This window comes from Bos mutus, chromosome 17, assembly GCF_027580195.1.
Source record: "Bos mutus isolate GX-2022 chromosome 17, NWIPB_WYAK_1.1, whole genome shotgun sequence".
Taxonomy (NCBI): Eukaryota; Metazoa; Chordata; class Mammalia; order Artiodactyla; family Bovidae; genus Bos; species Bos mutus.
The window spans coordinates 14,709,053-14,733,206 of NC_091633.1; the positions used below are offsets into that span (position 1 = coordinate 14,709,053).

The window sequence follows — 24,154 nt, forward strand, 5'->3', positions numbered from 1 at the left end:
ACTGCAAAAAATACTGTCTAACCACCCTAAAGAGAAATAGTGCTGATCTGGATTCCCTCCACATCGCCCCCAGGGCCCTCCCTCTCTATCCCTCCCCCATTCTCTCTGGCTTTAGAAAACTAAAGCTGGCAGGGACAAATGGCTCCGTGTTGTTGGATAGGAGGAAAGGACACAATGACTCTTGCAGCCATCTAAGTGAGGAAGGGATTGTGAGCGCATTGAAAAGGGAGATAGCAAAAAGACTGGATGAGCTAATGCCTACAGACCCAGACGCAGACCACCGCTAGCAGGCAAATGCTTAGAGCTCCATCAACGGATCCTTACGTGCTCTGAAAAGAACCTCTTTGAGAACGAGGCTACAATCTTCCGGGCTTCTAACCCAGCTTTTTGCCGAACTTTGTACTCCTCCAACCAATTGACGTAGTCGGTGGGGCTGTAGTGTTTCATAAGGGAAGGCCACCTACAAGGAGAAAAACACCCCCTCAGCTTAACAGAGAAGCAAAGGCAGAAGAAACATGAATCAAAAGCAGCTCTGGAAAACAGCGAAAGCGGTTGGGTTTAGGGATCAGGGGCGGCCCTAGCGAGGGACCCAGTTCAAATCTTTACCCGGCGCGCACGCACTCGCATACACCGTGACCTTGGCTTAGCAATATCAATACTGTGTCTCCACTCCCCATTTATAAAATGGGGACAGTCGTAGCAACAACAATCACAGTGACGGCAATCATAGTTAACATTAATTGTGCGCCTCCTAAGAGCGGGGCCCTGTGTAAGGCTCCCCTTGTATCAGCTCACCTAACCACCACAGTAAAAGATAGGTCTTCATCATAACACCATTTAAAGTCGATACATGAGACTCCAAAAAGGGAAGCTGCTACCCGCAAGGTCACACGGTGAGTATGCCAGGGCCAGATTTTATCCCGGGTCCTAACCGAAATCTGTGCTCTCGGCCAACCGCCAAAGGGATGCTGCGCCCGCTTCCCTCAAAGGGCCGTTAGGATCACTGCATCACCGGGTCCGTGTAAACATTTTAGCACGGAGTCGGGCACAAAAGAAGCGCGCAGGATGGATCAGCGGTGATAACCACGGTCGTCATCCTTGATGGGGGGCCGGACTACTGGGCGCTTCCCGAGACGCAATCTGGGCATTCGCGGGTCCGCCTGGCGTGGACGGAGGGGCCAGCGGCCTGGAGGCCTTTGTGTGTCTGTCCGCGGGAAGGGGTCCTCCCGGGGGTGGGGTCCGCGAGCCGGCAGGGAGGCGGCGGCGGCGGCTCGGAGCAGCCAGGCCGGGGCCCCGGGGTGGGGTGGGGGGCGCGCAGAGAGAGGGGGGAGCGCGGGCTCACCTCACCCGGAACTGCTCCTTCCACACCTTCCCACTACCCTGGCACAGCTCGCGCAGCCGCCGGCAGGTGCTGGAGACGCGGCCGATGTCAGCGGCCGTCAGCGAGCCGCTACACAGGATGTACTCCAGCACCTCTCCCGGCAGGTTGACAAGGCAGCTGAGGCCCGCCGCCTCGGGCGCGGCCTCCTCCACCAGCGCCGGCACCACCTCCATCGCGCTGTCGACCACTGCCGCCGCCATCTTGTCCGCGTACCTGGGGCCCCGCGCGCGCGCGCCGGCGCGCGTTCGCTCGCGCCAGGGCGCCCCCCTTGGCCCCGCCTACCCGGTTCGAGGGGCGGGCGCCGAGGTCCCCCTCGGCTCCCCACGCCCCGCCCAGGCCTGTGGCCACAGCCCCGCTTGGCCCTGCCCACCCGCCTCGAGGGGCGGGCACCGGGGTCCACCCCGCTCCCCCTCCGCTCAGGCCCGTGGCCACACCCGCCTCAGCTCCTCTCCCCCGTTTGGCCCCGCCCACCCGCCTCGAGGGGCGGGCCCGGGGTCCCCCAGCTCCCCCTCCGCTCAGGCCCGTGGCCACACCTCCCTCAGCTCCTCTCCCCCGCTTGGCCCCGCCCACCCGCCTCGAGGGGCAGGCGCCGGGGTCCCCCCACCCCCACCACAGCCCAGGCCCGTGGCCACACCCCCTCAGCCCCAGCTGCTCGGGGAGGGCTGCCCCTGGCTAAAGGAAGGAAACGCGTCTTGGAAAATAACCCGCTGTGGGCCTGGGAGCTGTGCTGCTGCTGCTAAGTCGCTTCAGTCGTGTCTGACTCTGTGCGACCCCACGGACGGCAGCCCACCAGGCTCCCCGGTCCCTGGGATTCTCCAGGCAAGAACACTGGAGTGGATTGCCATTTCCTTCTGCAATGCATGAAAGTGAAAAGTGAAAGTGAAGTCGCTCAGTCGTGTCCAACTCTTAGCGACCCCATGGACTGCAGCTACCAGGCTCTTCCGTCCATGGGATTTTCCAGCCAAGAGTACTGGAGTGGGATGCCATTGCCTTCTCCGCTGGGAGCTGTGAGGGGACAGTATTAGTAGATTCCATCCTCCGCAATAACCCTAAGAACTGTTCTTCCCAAGTTACAGATCGGGAAACTGAGGTTCAGGGAGATAAATGGACTTGTTGGGAGTCCCGTGTCCTAGATTCTAACCCAGATCTGCTTGACTCTGCTTGACTGGATGCTAAACCAGTATGCTGTAATAATAAAACTCATGAGTGGGTGCCGTGCCAAGCATTGTAAGCACATTCTTCACGGCAGCCTATGTGAGCCCGGCTGTGATAGGTACCATATTTATATTTGATCTACAGATAAGGAAGACCTAGTTCACAAAGGTGAGCGTACTCATTAAAAGTGACAGAGACAAACAGTGGTCGAACATGGATTTGAATCCTCCAAACAGCAGTCCCCATTCAGCTATGGGCAGGCACTCTTTTTTCCCACACCTGCACCTATTTAAGTTTTTCAGCTCAGTTTCGTGCCAGGCCCTGTACTGTGTGCCTTGGGGACACAGAGGTGGACAAGACAGTGTCCTTGCCTCCCAGGAGCTCAAAGTCCTCACCCCTCCCCCAAGTTTACCTTGCTTCTTTCCCAGTGGTTCCTGCCTTGGAAGGGCTACCCATCCATGCATTCCTGCAAAACTGGAACCTGTTGCCATCCTTGTCACTTCTCTCTCCCTCAGCATCTGGGTCCAAATGCCCAGTAGAGCATAACATCTCCAAGCCTCTGCTTTCACATCTATGAAATGGAGATAACAATAGGTCTTCCTGTTAAATGAAACAATGCACATACATCAGTTCCTGTCGCTGAGTAAGAGATAAATCCAAAACCTAGGAGATGGAAACAACCTTGTTTCTGTGCTCTTAATTTTGTAGGTCAGGAAACGGGGAAGGGCTTAGCTGGGCAACTCTGAGTTGCAATCAGGTGGTGGCTCCAGATTGGAAGCTTTCAACCACTGCAGATGCTAACTGCTGTTAGATCCCACAGGACCTGGAAAAAGGGTTGAGTTTTGTGCTAGCATATACTATTTGTATTCAGATGCCCAATACAGGTTAAGATTTCTGTGCCTCAGTTACTTCAAAGAAGCTTTTCTGGGGGGAAATAGGGAAGCAATTTCTTGTCTGAATGATCATTCTTAATATCCATCAAATCTGTCTCTTCTCTCTCTTCAGCCACTGTCTCTGTCCATATCTCTACTGCGGCTCCTAACAGTCCAGCCCTGGCCCCGAGAAGGTGAACATCAGCCTTGGTGACACTCAGACCTTGGCAAAGTTTCCAGCCTGTGAAGCTGTTTTTATGAATGACTCTTGCTTTCTGATCAATGACAAATTTAAATTCTCCTCTGCCAATCCAGAGAATCCCCTCCAAGCCCTAGGAAAGAAGAACATTTTTATTTTTGTACATGCATTAAACCAGATGGTGATATACATCACAGGTAACCTGCTAATGAGATAACAGAGAGAAATCCCACCCTTTTATAGACAGCCAAGCATTGCGTCATGTACATGCTTCCGAGATTAGTGGTGGCTTGTGAATTACCATTCACTTAAAAAGTAAGAGGATCTGAGACTTCTCTGTTGACCTAGTGGCTAAGACTCCATTCTCCTAATGCAGGGGACCTGGGTTCGATCCCTGGTTGGGGAACTAGATTCCACATGCCTCAACTAAGACCCAACACAGCCCCAATAAATAAATAAGTAAAGTGTTTTTTTTAAAAAAGCACTAAAAGGTAAGAGTCTGATTGCATTTTCCCTAGCCCAGTTCATGCTAAGGTCACCTGCTAAGTGGAGCATACATTATACTACCTGCTTTTGTCTCAAGGAATAAGAAAATTTCTCATCTTTGTGATAAGCTGGCAGATACAGTATAAATACAAGTGCTCCGATGCTGGATTCTTGGGGCTGGTGCACTGGGAAGGCCCAGAGGGAGGGTATGGGGAGGGAGGAGGGAGGAGCGTTCAGGATGGGGAGCATGGGTATACCTGTGGCGGATTCATTTCGATGTTGGGCAAAACTAATACAATATTGTAAAGTTTAAAAATAAAATAAAATTAAAAAAAAAATAAATAAATACAAGTGCTCAAATTCCTACATGGCAAGGAGACAAGGACACAACCTTCCTTGACATTTACATTTCAAAGAGATGGCTCCCATGCCCTTAAAAGAAACAGTCCTGGGTTGTGATATTGGCCAAGAGGTGTATTTATTTAGCCTTTGAAAAAATTTGCAAAATGTAGTGTAGACACACAGTGGAGTAATACTCAGCCATAAAAAGGCATGAAGCACTGACATGTGCCACAACATGGGTAAACCCGGAGAACATGATGCTAAGTGGAAGAAGCTGCATGTGAGGGACTTCCCTGGTGGTCCCATGGCTAAGACTCTGCGCTCTCAATGTGTAGGGGGCTCGGGTTCAGACCCTGGCCAGGGAACTAGATTCCGCATGCCGCAACTGAAGATCCCATATGCTGCAACTATGACCTGGTGTAGCCGAGTTAATTTTAAAAAGAAGCCACACTCAAAAGGACAGCTATTGTATGATCACACGTCTGTGAATATAGAATAGGCAAATTCTTGGAGACAGAATGTAGATTAGAGGTTTACCAGGAGCTGGGAGGGAGGAGAGAATGGAGGGGGTTCTTGCTGAATGGGTACAGAGTTTCTGTCTAGGGTGATGAAAAAATTCTGGAAGGAGATAGTGGTTGACAGTCACACAGCATGAATGCCCTCCATGCCATTGAATTTATACTTAAAAATAGTTGAATTGTAAATTTCCTGTTGTGTATAGTGTGCCATAGCATTAAAAAAAATAATAGAACCCACAGAAAAGATTCACATCCCTATGAAAGAGACAGAGGAGGGACTTCCCTGGTGGCCCAGTGGTAAAGACTCTGTGCTTCCAATGCAGGGAGCGTGGGTCAGATCCCTGGTCGAGGAACTAAGATCCCACGTGTCCTGCGGCGTGGCCAAAAAAAATAAAAAGGAGAGAGAGAGACAGAGGAAAGATTTACACATATAGAATTTATAAAGGAAATGCTCTGAGAAAGAAAAGAGGGAATGGGTCTCTCTTCATTTTGGTGACAGGGAAGATTCTAAGTTTTTAATGCACCTTTCTGCTGAACTGCTGACTGTATTTAACCCAAAGATGACCCCCACTACCTGCGTGTGCATGCTATCACTTCAGTCATGTCCGACTCTATGCGACTCTACGGACCGTAGCCTGCCAGGCTCCTCTGTCCATGGGATTCTCCAGGCATGAATACTAGAGTAGGTTTCCATGCCCTCCTCCAGGGGATCTTTCTGACCCAGGCATCTAACCCATGTCTCTTATGTCTCCTGCATTGCAGGCAGGTTCTTTACCATTAGAGCCACTTGGGAAGCCACCCCACCCCTACTACCTGAGTTCCTATTTAAAATCCCCTCACACAAGCGCCAATCTTTGACCAACCTGGCTCCCCAGAGTTCCTCCTGGGTGTCCTTCCCCTGCTATAGCAAGAGAATATCTTCATGGACCTTAAGTGTATTTCTGGTTATCTTTGGCTGGAGGACTTCAAAATTCCTTTCCCATGAGACCACCACAGCCCAGCTAGAGAGACTATATCTCAACCCCCCTCAACATCTTCTATGGTTTTCCTTGTTCTCAAAATGAATCTTCTATGGTTTTCCTTGTTCTCAAAATAAATAAACGCATCCTTTCTCTTCTGGTCCAGCCCCTAGATTCTCTCTCCCACCTGCTAACCCAGGGCCACTTTCCTGGACTGTCTGTAGCTCCTAGTCATCCTTTAGCTCCAACTCAAGAGCTTGTCTGCAAGAACACATGCCTGCTGATCACAGACTAAGCCTGCCTCTCTTTCCTGTCCTCGCAGAACCCCCTTTCATTCATTTGGTACATAGCTCAGCTGGTAAAGAATCTGCCTGGACTGCAGGAAACCCTGGTTCAATTCCTGGGTCGGGAACATTCCCTGGAGAAGGGATAGGCTACCCATTCCAGTATTTTTGGGCTTCCCTGGTGGCTCAAATGGTAAAGAATCTGCCCGCAATGGCAGAGATCTGGGTTTGATCCCTGGGTGGAGAAGATCCCCTGGAGGAGGGCATGGCAACTCCAGTATTCTTGCCTGGAGAATCCCCATGGACAGAGGAGCCTGGTGGGCTACAGTCTGTAGGGTTGCAAGGAGTCAGATATGACTGAGCAACTGAGCACACACATACTCCTAAAGTGCTGTAATACATACATTGGCATATCGGATTCACCCACCAGCGTGGCTGATTCAGGCTTTGGGGGGTGTGGACAAAGAACATTGCCTCCCGTTTCAGTAAACAAAGAATGCTGCCACCCTCAAGCCAGCCGCTGCCTGGATGGTGCACCCTGAGGGGAATTCAGGATGGAGGAAAATGTGGTATGGCCCCACATCGTTAGAGATGCCTATCAAAGGGATGGTTTCCATGGGCCCGGCCTCTTGCATCTTTCCATACAGAGAAAAGCACTAAAATCATTAACTTGAGATGTCCGCTTTTGGTTGTTTTTGTTTTGTGTATGTGTGTGATTAGCAGCAATCTTTTGATGTTTGACTAAGTTTTGTTCTCCCCCCCCCCCAACCCCCACCCCCAGCCAAAACGCCCATGTACCCTGGCTCCTCCCTTTTTACTTTGGAACAGTTCCTCAGAGCTTTCTGAGAAGGCTGACTTCCTGGGCTAGAGTCCTCAGTAAGGTGCCCAAATAAAATGTAAGTTGATACTTCGGCCACCTGATGCAAAGAACTGACTCATTTGAAAAGACCCTGATGCTGGGAAAGACTGAAGGCAGGAGGAGAAGGGGATGACAGAGGATGAGATATTTGTGTGGCATCACCGACTCAATGGACATGAGTTTGAGTAAACTCTGGGAGCTGGTGATGGACAGGGAGGCCTGGCGTGCTGCAGTCCATGGGGTCGTAAAGAGTCAGACACGACTGAGCGACTGAGCGACTGAACTGAACTGAAACTTTGAGGTTGTGCATTTTTTGCAGTCAGAAGGAGCCTGAAGCTTTATTGTCTGGAGTCCTATTTTACTTTACTTTTTTTTTTTTTTTTTTTTTTGGCCATGCTGCTTGGCGTGTGGGATCTTAGTTCCCTGACCAGGGACTGAGCCTGTGCCCTCTGCAGTGGAAGGGTGTAAGTGTTAACCACTGGATCACTAGGGAAGTCCCAGGGGCCCTATTTTATTATTTATTTCTTTTTTTGGCCACATCACACAGCCTTCATGGAACCAGGGATCAAACCCAGGCCCTTGGCATTGAAAGCCCAGAGTCCTAACCACTGGACCGTCGGGGAATTCCCCGGAGGCCCTATTTTAGAAAAAGGATACACCAGGATAAACTCGTAAGTCAACTGGGGGACATTTATGTAAAATGAGGAAAGAAGGGGCCTTTGGTGAGGGTCCCGAGGTTTATCATTAATTTGATAATGAACACATTTCTACCTATAACAGGTAACCTCTATGTAAGCAGGGGCTCTGTCCCATTTGCTCAACTATTTGGTGACTCACATGGTACAGAATCTGCCTGCAGTGTAAGAGACAGGGGTTAGATCCCTGGGTTGGGAAGATCGCCTGTAGGAAATGGCAACCTGCTCCAGTATTCTTGCCTGGAGAATCCCCATAGAGAGAGGAGCCTGGCGGGCTACAGTCCATGGGGTCGCAAAGAGTCAGACATGACTTAGTGACTAAACGACAATGCTCCATAGGAATGACTGATTAAATCACTGGGCATTGACAGTTGATTCAACATCCAGCCCCTCTTCCCTCTGAGGAGCTCAGGGGCATAGGACCAAAAGATCCAACCCTCTAATCACCTGGTTGGTTCCCCTGGCAACCAGCCCCCTTCCTCAGGTGCTTTCCAAAAGTCACCATAGTAACATAAACGCAGGTGTGGTTGAAAGCAGCTTGTTAAGAATAACAAGACACCTTCATCACTTATCATAGGAGATTCCAAGAATTCTAGGAGCTCTGAGCCAGACATAGGACCGAGACCAAATATGTAGCCTAGCATGCATGCTCAGTCATGTCTGACTCTTTGTGACCCTGTGGACTGTAACCCAGGAGGCTGCTCTGTCCATGGAATTCTCCAGGCAAGAATACTGGAGAGGGTTGCCATTCTCACTGGGGAAGCCCGAGAGCCCGAATATAATAATATTCCTTATTATAAACCGCAACATCACAGGTATCTTACACAGCAAAAGGAACTTTGCAGACGGAATCAAGTTAGGAATCCGAAGATGCAGAGATAATCCCGGACAATCCTGTGGGCTCAGTGTAATCACAAGGGTCCTTATCAGACAGGCAGGTGACTTTCCTGGTGGTCCAGTGGCCAAGACTCTGAAATCCCAATGCAGGAGGCCCCGGGTTCGATCCCTGGTCAGGGAACTAGATCCCACATGCCGCAACTAAGAGTTCACATGCCACAGCTAAAGATCCCGCATGCCACAATGAACACCGAAGATCTTGAGTGCTGTAACTAAGAGTCAGCACAGCCACATACATACTTACGTGCATGCGTGCTCAGTCGCATCAGTCGTGTCTGACTCTGCAACCCCATGGATTTCAGCCCACCAGGCTCCTCTATGAGATTCTCCAGGCAAGAATACTGGAGTGGGTGGACATGCCCTCCTCCAGGGGACCTTCCTGACCCAGGGATCAAACCCACATTTCCTGCATCCCCAGCAATGCAGGCAGATTCTTTACTGCTGAGCCACCTGGGAAGCCTTTTATATATATATAAAAGGGGGGCACAGGAGGGTCGGAGTCAGAGAGAGGGGATGTGACCATGGATACAGAGGTTGGAGTGATGTTGGGCTGTAAGCCAAGAAATGTGGGCAGCTTTCTAAAAGCTAGAAAACCTAAGGAAATAGATTCTTCCTTAGATCAGTAGCAATTAGAAATTAATATAGATTTAATACAGATTTTACTTTTCTATTGCTGCTGTAACAAATGACCACAACTTAGGGTCTTAAAACCATACCAACGTGTGATCTTATTGCCCTGGATGTCAGAGTCTCAAGTGAGTCTTAGGAGTCTTAGGAGTCTTAGGAGACTAAGATCAAGACGCAGCCGAGCTCTGTTCCTTGTGGAGGCTCTGGGTGAAACCCTTTCTGGCTTGTAGAGGCTACTTGAATCCCTTGGCTATAGCAGCATGACTCCAACCTCTGCAGCAATAAAATAGCATGCCAGGGAGATGTTGTGACTGTTTGTTAGGCAGCATTACTGTGGCAATAGATAATGGATACGCAGAAGCAGGTAAAACAGACACACACACACACACACACACAAATTGCAAAGCAGTACCTCCACTAGGTCAAGCGACTGGTACAGGCAGAAAGTATGGCTGGACGGTGGAGGAGGCCTTCCCTGAAAAGGCAGTGTTTGAATCCTGCCCTCAGCAATGGAGGTGAGATCCGCAGAAATGAGAGGGCAGGGTGGGCTCTCTAGGTGAAGGGCATGTCAGAAGCAAAGCCCCTGGGGGCAAATCAGAAGACTGGATGGTTTGGGTGGAGCAGCGGCCAAAACAGAAACACAAAAGGCTGCTTGTGGCCAGAGCAGGCACTGAGCGCTGGCCAGAGGGGTTGGTCTTCCCGCCTTGGCCCCTGGTGGTCCCAAATGCCTTTGCGCAAAGGCGAAGCGGGCTGAAAGAGAAGGTTCTGGAGGCAGCGTGCGCTTTTCAAGGAAGGCGACGTTATTAGCACCCGCTTGGAGGAACAAGGAACAGGTGTCTCTCCCTACAGATTTTCCCTGAGGCTTTTCTGCTAATAACTATATTTCCATTAGTGATTCTTTTCAAAGCCTTCAAAACAGAACTGATTCAGTTACTCACTGCTTAATGCCACAGATACTACACCTTGAGTTGGTAGTGTGTCTCAGAGGCTTTCTTGCCTTTAACAGTTTATTTTCCCCAATATATCCTTATGGCACGTGGGACTCATCACCCTTGAAGATCTCAAAATTCCTGGAAACAGTAAATTAGGGAGGAGAGAGTGGGGCTTCCAGCATCAACTTCCAACCTCAACCCTGACTTCCAGCCGAGAAAACGAAGATGCCAAGAAGCCGGGAGATCCATCTACCCGTGTCCTCTCACCCTGCCCCTACCCTGGTCTAGTAATCTAAAAGATTTGCATCTTAAAAAAAAAAAAATCACTTTACTAATTTACTGTTTACTCTGGTTTTAATCTTCTGCTATTTGATTAACTTAATCTTATTTTCCTCCAGAGGTTATTACTAAAGTGGTTTCCTTCTACTGATGTGGGTTAAGCTCTGTATTGATTGTAAACACGTTCCCTGTTTTTTGCTTCCTCGGCGGTTTTGCAAAGGGTACAATGAAAAACAGAAGAAGTACATTTTTTTTACTATTCAACTGACTGCGAAGCCCATATTCTCTATTGATCTGCTGTAACTCAAAATTCCTTTTTTTCCTTCCCCCACTTGTTTCCCGCCCCCTTCTCCTTTTGATTTGTGGTTGGGAAAGGTTCTGTTTTGGTGTAAACTTGGATTTTTCACCTGGTTGCCAGGCAACAGAAGCCACCCCAGCCGGGAGGCACATAAATGTTAAATTGTCCTCAGCCACCTCTTGAGGCTGGGCCTGTCAAAACTCCAGTGTGTGTACGGGTCACATGGAGGAACTGGTTAAAAATGCAGCGGTGTCAAACCTAAATCCCCAGCAAGCACTAGTGAGCAGGTGTGGGGAGAGGGCAAGGATTTGGCTTTTAAAACCAGTGGCCCCTGTGATGGCAGGTGGTCTGGGAAACCCAGCACCTAAGTGTCAAATGGCAAACAGCAACGAGATGGGGCTGTTTTGAGTTTCAATAAGAAAAAAGGACTGGGACTTCCCTGGTGGTCCAGTGGTTAGGAATCCGCCTGACAATGCAGGAGACACTTCAGTCCCTGTTCCAGGAAGATCCCACATGCCATGGAGCAACTAAGCCCGTTTGCCACAACTACTGAGCCTGTGCTCTGGAGCCCCTGAGCCACAACTATTGAAGCCCACGTGCCCTAGAGCCCCATGCTCTGCAACGAGAAGCCTCCACAATGAGAAGCCCGCACACCACAGATAGAGAGTAGCCCCTGCTCGCTGCAAATAGAGAAAGCCCACACACAGCAATGAAGACCTAGCACAGCAACAAATAAATAAATACATATAGAAAAGCGATGAGAAAGTTGGAAGGAACCAGAGCTAGTTTACTCATGTATAGGACTATTCTATTCTGTCCTATTCTATTCCATTCCATGCCATTATGTTCTGTGTGTGTTGTATATATCAATTCATTTAATCCCATCGAAAGGCAATGAAGTCAAAATCATCGCAACCTATTTTACAGTGAAGAAATGAAGGCACAGAGAGGTTAGGCAACTTATCCAAAGTTGCACAGCTCAGAAGTGGAGGAGCCGGGATTTGAACTGTGACAGTCTCTTAGTAGCAGCACTGTGTCAACTGGGGGAAAAAAAAAGGCACAACCTAAAAGATTGCCAGGAGAAATATCAATAACCTCAGATATGCAGATGACACCACCCTTATGGCAGAAAGTGAAGAAGAACTAAAGAGCCTCTTGATGAAAGTGAAAGAGGAGAGTGCTCAACATTCAGAAAACCAAGATCATGGCATCCGGTCCCATCACTTCATGGCAAATAGATGGGGAAACAGTGGAAACAGTGGCTGACTTTATTTTTGGGGGCTCAAAAATCACTGCAGATGGTGACTGCAACTAAGGAAAATTATGACCAACCTAGACAGCGTATTAAAAAGCAGAGACATTACTTTACCAACAAAGGTCCGTCTAGTCAAGGCTATGGTTTTTCCAGGAGTCATGTATGGATGTTAGAGTTGGACTATAAAGAAAGCTGAGCTTAGAAGAATTGATACTTTTGAACTGTGGTGTTGGAGAAGACTCTTGAGAGTCCCTTGGACTGCAAGGAGATCCAACCAGTCCATCCTAAAGGAGATCAGTCCTGGGTATTCATTGGAAGGACTGATGTTGAAGCTGAAACTCCAATACTTTGGCCATTTGAAGCGAAGAGCTGACTCATTTGAAAAGACCCTGATGCTGGGAAAGATTGAAGGCAGGAGGAGAAGGGGATGACAGAGGACGAGATGGTTGAATGGCATCACCGACTCAATGGACATGAGTTTGGGTAGGCTCCTGGAGTTGGTGATGGACAGGGAGGCCTGGTGTGCTGCAGTTCATGGGGTTGCAAAGAGTTGGACACAACTGAGCAACTGAATTGAACTGAAAATTAAGAATTATGTTTTATGTGGGACCTTGTTGAGAACTCTAGCCTGGGAAAGGCAACATCTCAGATTGGTCTGAGGAACTGTTCCAGAGAAGAAAGGGGGAAGATAGGGTATGTAGGCATTTTTGCTGAAGACAAATGGACATGAAGTGGAACATCAAAAGATTACTGCTAGTCACACACATGCATAAAAACCAAGCCCTCTGAAGTTAATGATTTTAGTGCTGTTCTATGCATGGGAAGATCTAAGAATCTAGATGCACTGAAATTATTCCTTGAATATGTATCTTTTAGCAGCAGCAACTATCTAGTGCCAGCATCCTGGTTTTCTCTGTCCTGACTCCCCATCTGGGTGTGCTGAGGGGGAGGGGCAGGTTGTCCAGTTGTTTATACAGGAATGGCAGGAACAGTCTTTGTTTACTGAAATGGCTGCTGCTGCTGCTAAGTCACGTCAATCGTGTCTGAATCTGTGCGACCCCAAAGACGGCAGCCCACCAGACTCCTCCGTCCCTGGGATTCTCCAGGCAAGAACACTGGAGTGGGTTGCCATTTCCTTCTCCAATGCATGAAAGTAAAAAGTGAAAGTGAAGTCGCTCAGTTGTGTCTGAGAGACCTCATGGACTGCAGCCTACCAGGCTCCTCCATCCATAGGAGTTTCCAGGCAAGAGTACTGGAGTGGGGTGCCATTGCTTTTTCCACTGAAATGGCAGGCAGCAATTTTTTTTTTTTTGTCTGAAACCAGGTGGTGGTTAAAAATGCAGATTCTCAAGCCGGACGGTCTGGGCTCAAACTCCATTTCTAATACTTACTGGCTGTGTTGACTGGTTGAGCTGCTTTCACCTTGAAAGTGAAAATGTTAGTCACTCAGTCGTGTCCAACTCTTTGTGAACCCACGGACTGCAGCCACCAGGCTTCTCTCTCCATGGAGTTCTCCAAGCAAGAATACTGGAGTGGGTAGCCATTCCCTTCTCCAGGGGATTCTTCCTGACCCAGGGTTTGAACCTAGGCCTCCGGGTTCAATTGCAGGCAGATTCTTTACCATTTGAGCCACCAGGAAAGCCCCAAGCTCTTGCCTTAGTTTCTCAAGTTTTAAAGTACGGAGAGCAACGGTAACATGTCAGAGTATTCTTGTAAAGACTGGCACGTGATAACTGTTAGCCATTATTTTACTTCATTTCTGAAGGGCAGTGTGGATCGAGTGATGACTTTCTGCTTCCTTGCTGATCAGCATCTCCTGTTTGAACTTGGCCCTGAGGCTCAGAGATGGGGCAGAAGAGCCAGGAACAGTGTTAAGGGTATCTTTGCTGTTGGATAAATAACCTTGTAATTTAAAAGGTTGAGTATCTAATAGCTTATGCTTTTTGACTGGGAAATAGGTGTGAAGGTCAAACTGGCCACAGCATCTAAATGGCCATGTTCAAAAGGGCTTGATAAAGGCCACCATTCACTTGATCCTTTCATAGTAGCCACTCTGTCAGGGTATTTGGGGTTGCTTCTTTTCATCTGTCCTTTATATGCTTTTTTTTTTTTTTAATGTGGACCAATTTTAAAGTCTTTGCTGAATTTGTGACAATATTGTTTCTATCTTTTGTTTTTTCGGCCAAGAGGCATGTAGGATCTTAGCTCCCAGACCAGGGATTGAACCCACATCCCCTGCATTGGAAGGCAAAGTCTTAACTGCTGGACTGATGGGGATGTCCCCTTTTATTGCTTTGAAAGTCTCTTCCTTTCGGAATAGAGTCTGAAGTCAGCTGGGAATTAGGGTCAGGGCCTCAGGCTCGTGTGTACAGGGAGAGGGGGCTGAGGGAGAAGGTGGTACTCTCCCTTTGGGGTCCTTTCTAGGGATGCAGCTGTGATAGGGGCAAAGGGGTCGGGAGGAGGGTGGACAGGACACTGAGAATTGCCCTCCAGATATGTGTCAGGAGTCCGCAGCTCTTCCTCTGGACCCTGAGAACGCCCTCATGCCCTTGGGAGATGGCTTCAGCTGCAGAGCGCCAGGGCTCCTTGTCCTACATTGGGGACAGCCCTGCAAGGCCATCTTCAGAATTCCCGGCAGGGTTGGCGGAAGTTTCTGTTGAGACAACGTGGCAGCTCAGGTTCCCTCCCTGCCCCATCCCCACCCATCAGCCTCCTGCCACCTCTATCTCAGACTGGGCTTCCTGGGGCACCCGGCTAGCCGCACGCAGTGGGCAACAGGCGTGAGAAATTCTAGGCCAAACAAAAGACCACAGCCAGTCGAGTTGAGTCCACTTTTTAATATTTTGACCATGATGCAAACAGGCATAAATAGACTTTTGTTGAATTTCATCAAATTAGAAGAATGATACAGAAGAACAGCATGCGGCGAGTACAGCCTGGACAACCTCGCAGAGCGCGTTCTGGGAAGGTGCTGGAGCGCACGGGACACTTGGCGGCATTAGCAGCATCGAGAGCTCAGAGGTAGGGGGAGGTCCGAGTTTCTGACGGTGTAGTGTGGTGAGAGGCGACGACACCCGCTCGGCCCACCTCCCCAGCTCCCCAGACCCAGAACAGAAACCCACCACCTGCCCAGCGACACAGGGCGACCCCCACCCACAAACCCGTCCGGCGCCGCCTGGAAAACCACTGCTGAGCCCAGAGTGGGTCTTACAATCACAACGACAACTCGACAGCAAGGACAGAAGGGTGGAGGCGGGGAGGGGGTGGGCACGGGGGGGCACTGGGCCTCCGTGAGTCTTCGTCCGAACTGGACGCCAAGGGCACAGCATCTTACTGAATCGGGACTGTCATCTTTCTGTCCTGGGAGGGAGTTGGTGAAACCGTACTTTTCCATTTCCTCTTGAAATCCTTCGAGTCTCTGTTGGGCAGCAGATAATGGAAGGAAAACCAGCGGGCTGAGAAATGCCTCGCTTATTCCAGAAGGTGGATGGTAAGAAGGCCTGGGGCAGCCGGTAGAGAGTCTGTTGTCCCCAGGGTTCATCTGGCAAGGTCTGAAGACACAGTTGGTTGTCACAACTTTCGGGGGCGTCGGGTGGGTGGGTGGAGGCCAGGGATGCTGGCCAACATCCTACAAAGCCCTGGGCAGCCCCCTACCCAAAGTTGAAACATGTATAATATCATATATGAAACGAGTCGCCAGTCCAGGTTCGATGCACGATACTGGATGCTTGGGGCTGGTGCACTGGGACGACCCAGAGGGATGGTATGGGGAGGGAGGAGGGTTCAGGATGGGGAACACGTGTATACCTGTGGCAGATTCATGTTGATATATGGCAAAACCAATACAATATTGTAAAGTTAAAAAATAAAAAAATTAAAAAAAAAAAGAATTCTCCAGCCCCGAATGCCAACAGTACTGAGGTTGACGGACTCTGGACTAGAGCCTCCAAGCATCTCCTAGGAGCCAAGTCTGGGCACTTTGATGTCCTGCAGCCAATTTCTAGAAGACTTTGGAAAGCTGTATCTTTGGGCAGATTTGTTCCCACCTGCCAGGGCCACCTGCTTAAGAACGGTCTCTGCTTGGGACCAGACACACATGCCCTGCTTGCTCAGATATTCTAGGAAATAGCGAATTCAGAAACATGCCGAGGTGTGTTTACTCCCAATCACCTCCCATGCACACGACTCAGACAGTATTAATAGAGAACAGACCTCCCCCCCTTCCCCCTGCAAACAGTTCCTGCTTTCCTGGCGTAAGAGTTTACCTGAGTCCTTGGATCTGAGACACATCAGTGTGTTTGTGCCGTCAGGCAGAGACCGGCAGGTGGACCAAGGTCTGGGAGGGTGTGGGAGAAAGAGGAAAGGCCAGGCTGCATTAGTCCCCAAGGCTTCAGGTTTGTGGGGACCATCTCTGTTGAGTCCCTAGGGAGGGGGGCAGGGTTGCTTTCACAGCCTCTCAGATTCTTTATCCTCCATCCCTGCTTTTGGCCTTTCATTCTTGAGTCGAATGGCACACTTAGATGCAGGAGAGGGCTGGGAGAAGACAGGGAATGTGGGCAGGTCCCAAGGGAAGCCCAGATTAATATTTCTTTTTCCTTGTCTCTGGCAGGTGGTCTCAGATTAACGTGCCTATTCAGACAGCAGGCTTCGAGGGTAAGGAGGGCACAGCGCCATGCTGGATATTGGTGGCAGGGGCAATGGAAATATACAAGGGAACATGGCCAACCTAAGATCTTAAGTCCACACTTTTCCAAATGGCATGAATTAAAAGGGACCAGAGCCATGGTGGTGAGGAGTCCAGACATCGGCTTGCGGATAATCATTCTGGCACCGTGATCTGGGTCAGAGAATCTTGCTTGTGGCAAACCTGACTGAGGGCAAAACCTGACCTCCTTTTGGAAGCCCCAAGCAGGTGGCTGCAAAGAGTGTGTCTGGCAAGAAATTCCTGTGTTCTCGGGCCGATGTCTGGTGGCCTGGGGTCAGTTCTCTTTCTGCCCATCTAGGTGTGGACCTTGGAGGATCCACCCTGTTGACTTGGGGTGGGGGGAACCTGGCTTTGTCACCTCTGAAAACTCAGTTCTCCTTGGAGCCTGTTTTTTCCTCCCGAGACCTGTTTCTCAGCCTAGAGGCAAGACTCTTGACTCTGCCTTTGTTCTCTTTGTCCACAACAGGTCGGAGTCCAGGTCCTGGTAATTCAACCCCTGGAATGTCTTTATCGCTATAATCTGCCCCGTCCCTCATTCAAGTCTTGGGTTTCTGCAATAACTAGCCAATAGTTCAACAGGTCAGCAGTCTATGCTCTATGCTGTAGCCAGAACATTTTTTTCCAAGCATAACTCCCATCAGCTCATCTTCCTCTTAAAAAAGAAACACTCCTAAGGACTCCGTGTTGCCTACCAAATAAAGACAAAATCCCTTGACAAAATTCCATCCATTCCCTGCCTGTCTCTGCTGCATACCTCCATCTTCCTCAGCCTCCCAAAGCCAGGCTATGTCAGAAGCCAGACCTGATCCATCCTGCCTGCTCTCCATCCATGCTTCACCCCCCACCCCCGACCTCCTACATCCTGGCAATCTCGTTTCCCCAAACCTGCCGGGGGAATCCTGGCGATCACTCAAACCCCAGACCTGAACACTGATTCTAAGACCTGTGTCTCTGCATCACAAATCCCAACCTTCTGTAAGAGAGGAACTGTGGTTTGCTCTGTACACTTGACTGTGCCTTCCGGATACTGGAGAGGTAAGATGTGACACCGATTAAGTGAAACAAAATTCTATTGCTTATCATGGGCCAGGTATGGCAACTGGGGCATTTTCTGGACATTATCGCATCTAGTCCACTTTGTGATAAAGGGGGATATGCAGACTCAGAAAGATTAGGTCACCAGCTCAGGGCTGTCCGCAGAAATGATGGCAGAGTTACTGTTGGGACTCAGGACTGCTTTTAAAACTCCACTTCGGTGGGTCTGAAGCATTGCCCCCAAAGCAAAGACACCTGACTGTCTCACTCCATAGAAGCCAAGGGGAAGCCTGTATCCTCTTTGGGAGGTTAATGACTTCTGCTTCTTTTGCAGCACAACCATAGGAATAGGATTCACAGTGACAACCAGGGAGCATGACTGTTCCACTTTCCTGTGGCAGGGGATTTCGTGTCCCTCCAGGCCAAACTCACTTTTGTTAAATCGAGTTGGAGCTACTTCTGGCCAGCTCGAGAGGGAGGGAGAAATAATAGCCCTGTAACTAGGATGAACCTCCCCCCTGCCAAATCAAATGCCCAGTCAACCCCATTTTTGCTCACTAATTGTTAACACCCAAATTTGCAGGCTACTGGGACTGAACCTCACAGCACCACAAGAGGGCAGTGTTTAGCTACTGTGGATCAGAGCTGAGCCTGAAATCAGGGTTCCACTCCTGCCTCTTGATGGGCTCATTACAGCGAGGCTTTGGGTATCAGAGAATTCTGTCAAATGAGAGACACACATCAGACTAATCTCCTGTCCTCTAGACAGCAGTTATGAATCAGCTTGTGTTGAGGGTTGAAAGATACTTACTTAAAAACCAAACCAAACAATCGTTCTTGGGAAGAAAGATAAATCCTGGTGATACGATTATTTCTTTAGGCTATCTGATAAAACAAGATGCTATTTCCCTCGCCCTTCCTGCTACTAGATGATCAGGGCTATATGAGGAATGTGCCTGGCATGGAAATAAGTGCTCTTAAGTATTTATCTGGCGATGGAAAAGCATTTGTGCATAAAACTTGATTTGGAAAGGGGAGCACTGGTTCATTTCTCTGTGATGGCGGTCGGACACAGCAGTTCAGTCCCCCAGAAGCTAGTGACATCTTAGGAGCTATCTCCAAAGGGCTCAAACGGCTAGAAAGAAAGCTGCTGGGAGGAGAGCTACTAGCCAGGATCGTGTTTGCAGGAAAGAAAGGGTTTAGAATGGGCTTCCCTCCAGGTCAGAGAGGGTCAGCCGAGCATGCTGAGCACTTGGTCTCTGTACCATGGAAGCCTGAGCGGGAGGAAACGGGATTAAAGGCAGGCAGGGTAATCAGAACTGGCATGAAGTCGAACTCCGAGCGCCAGGGATATGACACCAGCGGGGGCTGCCGGGAAGGGTGGAAAAAGGGAGACAGAGTTTACCCTTTGTCTTTAAGGGCACCTCCTGGGGACACCTCTGGCATCCAGATCTAAGGCCCTTCCAGAGAGGGCCAGGGCTCTCTCCCTTTGGCAGAGAAGAAAGAAAGAAATGCTCGTGCGCTGTATAGAAAGAAAAGGGCTAGCTTTCTGTAGGACAAGACAAAATGAAATAAGACGGAAGTTCCAAACTGGCTGACTGTTTGCCTTTCAACCTTGGGGAAGGGGTTCTTGGGAGCATCAGCTGTCTCTGGGCACTGCCTACCATTGACTTTTAGTGCGTAAGTGTAGAAAGGGACCTTTCCATCCCATTTCCTCGGAGAAGGTGAATTCAGCAGGTTGTCTGCCTGGGAGAAACGGTACCCACCCTGATGCCTGCCAATGACTTTGCTGCCTTTTTTTTTATCTGAGTTGAGAATCATTTGTCAAGATGATCCTATCAGCTTAAAAAATGGGGGGAATCTCTTTTAGAAGACCAAAAGCATGAAGGCAGATCCTCCCCACCCTGGCTGTAGAGGAAGCCATTAGATGCCTCGTGACAGATTCCCTCCCCAACCTGATCTGCCTTCACTGGCTTCCGTTACTTTACCCCCAGGGGTGAAACAGCAAGCTCCATGTGGGAGAATTAAAAAAAAAAAGTGATATTCTTCCTTGATATTGTTTCCAGTTTTCACAACTTTAAAGTTTGATCCATTCACACTTTTTAGCTTCATAACATTACGATTAGGGGAAATTAAGCAACAAGTAATGTTTCCAAAGTTACCCAGAGGCAAAGACAGGAAGACCCTTATTTCCAGCTCATTCCCTTGGACGATGTTACTTCGGGTCTTGGGTGAGAGTGCCCGAGAGGGCCAATTAAGTGATCCTGGCTGGGGTGGGTGGGGCTAGGAAGTGGGTTTGCCCAATCCATCAGATGGGTTAACCTCCCCCCAAGAGCTCCGCTAACTGGTGCCACTACCTGAATGCATCTAATGCCCCCTTTCACTAGGGATTTCCCCCTTGGTCATCAAACCCCACCTCCGTGCCCTGACCCTTTATAACCAGGACAATTAGGATGCGTCCACGTGTTTCAGGTATGCTAGCACAGACCCTTAATTATGGATGTGTGAGGCTCCAATACGGGTTGGGGCGTATTTCTTGGCACCGAGGGTCTGGAGGCGACATGCTTACACAGGCAAGAGGACAGAGGGAGACCCAGGCCCATCACACCTGCGCACGCACATACACACACACACACACACACACACACACGACCGGAACGTCATCATAAAAAAGGATTGGGTGGGATTCGAATGGCTGAGGGACTAGCTCAAAAAACTCTTCTATCTGGTCCCTGCAGCCTCTCCAGGGCAAACCCCAGAAAACACCCTAACCCGAGCCCTGCCCATGTTCCAGTGGTTTTGTCACCGGTGATTTGCCCTTGTCGGAAAGACAGAGAGAAAGAGGCGGGGGTGGGGAGATGGTTTCGTAAGAGCCACTGCGGATTATAAAGGCATTGCACTGCAGCACGAAAACTCAAGGAGAAAACCCAAGTGGGCCGGGAAACCACTGAGAGGTGAGAACCTGGGAGAGGAGGACCAGGACACAGCGACGGGACGAGAGGCAGAGCGGGGGCCACGTGGGGGTGCCTGAAGGGAAGGTTCAGCAGTGTCCGTGCTCACAAAAGCAGCCACCCCGGCCGAGTGCAATGGGGCGGCCACCCTGCCATCCGTCTGGGCAAGAGGGTCCAGTTAGGAGCTGAAAACCCTGTAGGAGGAGAAGTGGGGAGGGAGTTAGTGCCAGAGGAGCAAGGCTGCTCTGTTTCCTTAAAGAGACTCAGAGAAAAGCTCCTGAGTTCTGGACTTCGTCTCTTTCACTTCCTTGGCAGCTCCAGTGACTGGGACAGGCCCTGGCACCCGGGTGGGACTCATCTTGAGTGAATGAAGAATGAATCAATGAAAAGATGAAGGAGCCTGGCTCAGCCACACAATAAGCCAGGATGAGCTGTGATCTTCAAGGCAATAATGTCAGCTTGAGAGACACCAAAGTATGTTTTCAAGACTGCCGTGTTGTCATAAGGGGGAAGACAATGAGGAAGCTTATGAAATGGAATGTGTGTGCCCTAGCCTCCTGAAAACAAGGCAACTGAATTCCCACCTAATTTGAAGGGAGCTTGGTGGTGGTTTTGAGGCAGACGATGCAGGGAGTGAGCTTACAATCAGGGGTGATGTGTCATGGCATTAATGTAGTTAAAGAGTTATGCTCAATCCCGGTTGTGTGGTACCTCAGACCATCTCCAGCAATTTCTAGAGGACAAATGGAATCATCAAAATAATAGCAATTGAAATTTGCATCCATGAGAATGCCAGCAGCATTTGAGGGGTGAGAGAGGTAGTATAAACCCTAGGAGCAGCGAATAGGAACACATCTTGCAGTGGCGAGAGCCATCACTCAACTTGGGGGTGCCCCAGTGGAAGCTGACATCCACAGCCAGGGTTCCCACACTTGAGGGGAACTCAGAATGCCCTGCAGGGGTCATAAAAACACCAACTGCTCGGTGCCCTGACCCCAGAGATTCAGATTCAGCAGGGCTGGGGCAGCCTGGGAATTTGGATTTGTAACACATTCCCAGGAGATGCCAATGCTGCTGGTCTGGGCCCCCAGCGTGGGAAAGCCATGGTCAACGGAGTCAGACATCTCTGTCTGTCAGGGCTCTGCCCGCCCCTCACCCCTGGGAAGGAGCCGGCTTACTCATCGGTGTCTTTCTTGCTCTCCTCAATGAAGGCAATGGATTCAGATCTAAGGCGGTTGGTCACTTCATATGTGCGCAGGGTGACCCCGAAAATATCCTCATGGTAGCGGTTGTCATCCTAGGCAACAGAAACAAGCAGGGATCAGATTCCAAATGCCAGCTGAGGGAGTGGAGAAGGGTGGACACACGGACATCCTGGAATGGAACATCCGTGGAGAAGATGGTTCCTGAAGACACCGGGCGCAGGGAGTTCCCTGGCGGCTCAGCGGTTAGGATTCAGTGCTTCCTTGGAGGAGCCTGGGTTCATCCCTAGTCAGAGAACTAAGGTTTTGCAAGCCCTGCACCATGGCCAAAGAAAGAGAATAGAAATGAGATGTAACTCAGGGCCCCTGGAGACCCCTCTGGTCTCCGAGACCGTGTTTTAGCAAGAGCCTCTGCCCTGTAGGGCATGGGGTCTAAGCCCAGCTGGCAACAAACACTTCTGTTCCCACCCAGAGAGAGTGCTGCTGCTTTGCGGGTGCTAAGGACAGAAGAGCTGAGGGGCTCCAGGGGAAACCTTAGCTCATTTCCCCATTTCCTCCCTCCTCCTTGTTCCTGCCAGTTCAGATCTGGGGCACGGCTGGGTTTAGTGTGAAACGTCACCGTCAGTAGAGACCAGCAGAGATGGAAGAAAGGCCAAAGCGCCCGCTTAGCACTCAGGGAACACCATGGTTGCTAAAGTGGAGACTTCTCCTGACATAGTTTATCTGATGATGAGTATCTTAGCTCAGCTTTGCCCAGAAACAAAAAAGAAAAGTCGAGAAACACCATGAGTGAGGATGAACTTGGGGCATCCAAGGGTTTCTGGAGCCACTGGAGCTCCTTCGGCAGAACTGAGGGATGGGCATTAAGGAGACCCCATAGGGCGGTGTCACTGAGAATTTAACAAGGGGGTAAGGTGCCCCCCCACCCCTCACTGAGGAAAGGCGGTGTTTGGGGAATATGCGTTGAGCAGAGTTTCTGGCATCCATAGTCCCAAAGGTTTTGAAGAAACTTTCCCATCTGTAGAGTGGCTTCATTTTAAGTTGGAGTGGTTTTTCGACCTTCTTCTGCAGAATCTATGAAAATGTGTCCCAAGGACTTATAGCAACGAGACAGAGTGGTAGGGGACTCTGCCTCTCTCCAGGGTGCTCTGGCATTTCTACTGGAAAGCTGTCGTCATTGTTTCAACCTAGGAGAAGGCAATGGCACCCCACTCCAGTACTCTTGCCTGGAAAATCCCATGGATGGAGGAGCCTGGAAGGCTGCAGTCCATGGGGTCGCTGAGGGTCAGACATGACTGAGCGACTTCACTTTCACTTTTCACTTTCATGCATTGGAGAAGGAAATGGCAACCCACTCCAGTGTTCTTGCCTGGAGAATCCAAGGGACGGGGGAGCCCGGTGGGCTGCCATCTATGGGGTCGCACAGAGTTGGACACGACTGAAGCGACTTAGCTGCAGCAGCAGCAGCAGTAGGGGTTTGGTATCAGAATTAGAGCAAGGGCTTCTTCTGTGAAAATGTTTGACTGCTGCTCATTTAGGAAAGCAGGGAGAAGAATGGGGTCACATTTGGAGCTTTGTGGAGGCCTGGGACTTAGTTTATTCTATTTGGGGCAGTTGACCACAGAGTTGGGACTTTGCTTCCTGGGCTGCTACTAGCCTTTTTGCAAATTAGGAAAAGACACCCCTCCTTCTGGGAGGAAGACAGTTCCATGCCAAGGCATGCTTCTTGGGAGGCCAGGCCTGGTGGTGACTTTCATCCACTGCTGCTGCTGCTGCTGCTAAGTCGCTTCAGTCGTGTCCGACTCTGTGCGACCCCATGGACTGCAGCCCACCAGGCTCCTCTGTCCTTGGGATTCTCCAGGCAAGAACACTGGAGTGGGTTGCCATTTCCTCCTCCAATGCATGAAAGTGAAAAGTCAAAGTGAAGTCATTCAGTCGTGTCCGACTCTTAGTGACCCCATGGACTGCAGCCCACCAGGCTCCTCCGTCCATGGGATTTTCCAGGCAAGAGTACTGGAGTGGGGAGCCATTGCCTTCTCCTTTCATCCCCTACTTGCCCCCTTTGGACAAACCCTTTTGTGCAGTGGCCAACCTACACAACTGCCCGGGGCAGTCCTGCAGCTTGGTACTGGGGACAGGAATGGTTGGGTTAGGATCGTTTCTGTCTAACTACTAGTGGCCCACCCGCTTTGTCATTTTCATACATCACAGCTCCCCATTCTA

General features: G+C 50.0%; 2 protein-coding genes across 9 annotated transcripts in view; both read right to left on the bottom strand.

Moving 5' to 3' along the window:
- The window catches only part of FBXO21 (F-box protein 21), a 35,097-nt gene extending 33,410 nt beyond the window's left edge, over positions 1 to 1,687 (bottom strand). Inside the window, 2 exon segments of the mRNA XM_070386102.1 lie at positions 325 to 460; positions 1,343 to 1,687. Coding sequence (XP_070242203.1) covers positions 325 to 460; positions 1,343 to 1,581 — 375 coding nt within the window. The 5' untranslated portion in view covers positions 1,582 to 1,687.
- A 13,175-nt stretch (positions 1,688 to 14,862) lies between these two features.
- NOS1 (nitric oxide synthase 1) overlaps positions 14,863 to 24,154 on the bottom strand; it is a 196,462-nt gene continuing 187,170 nt past the window's right edge. For all 8 annotated transcript variants that reach the window (XM_070386107.1, XM_005888305.2, XM_070386103.1 and 5 more), the window contains 2 exons: positions 21,908 to 22,026; positions 14,863 to 20,923 (listed from right to left, as the gene is read on the bottom strand). In XM_070386107.1, coding sequence (XP_070242208.1) covers positions 20,908 to 20,923; positions 21,908 to 22,026 — 135 coding nt within the window. In that variant the 3' untranslated portion in view covers positions 14,863 to 20,907. The remainder of the gene's footprint in view (positions 20,924 to 21,907; positions 22,027 to 24,154) is intronic.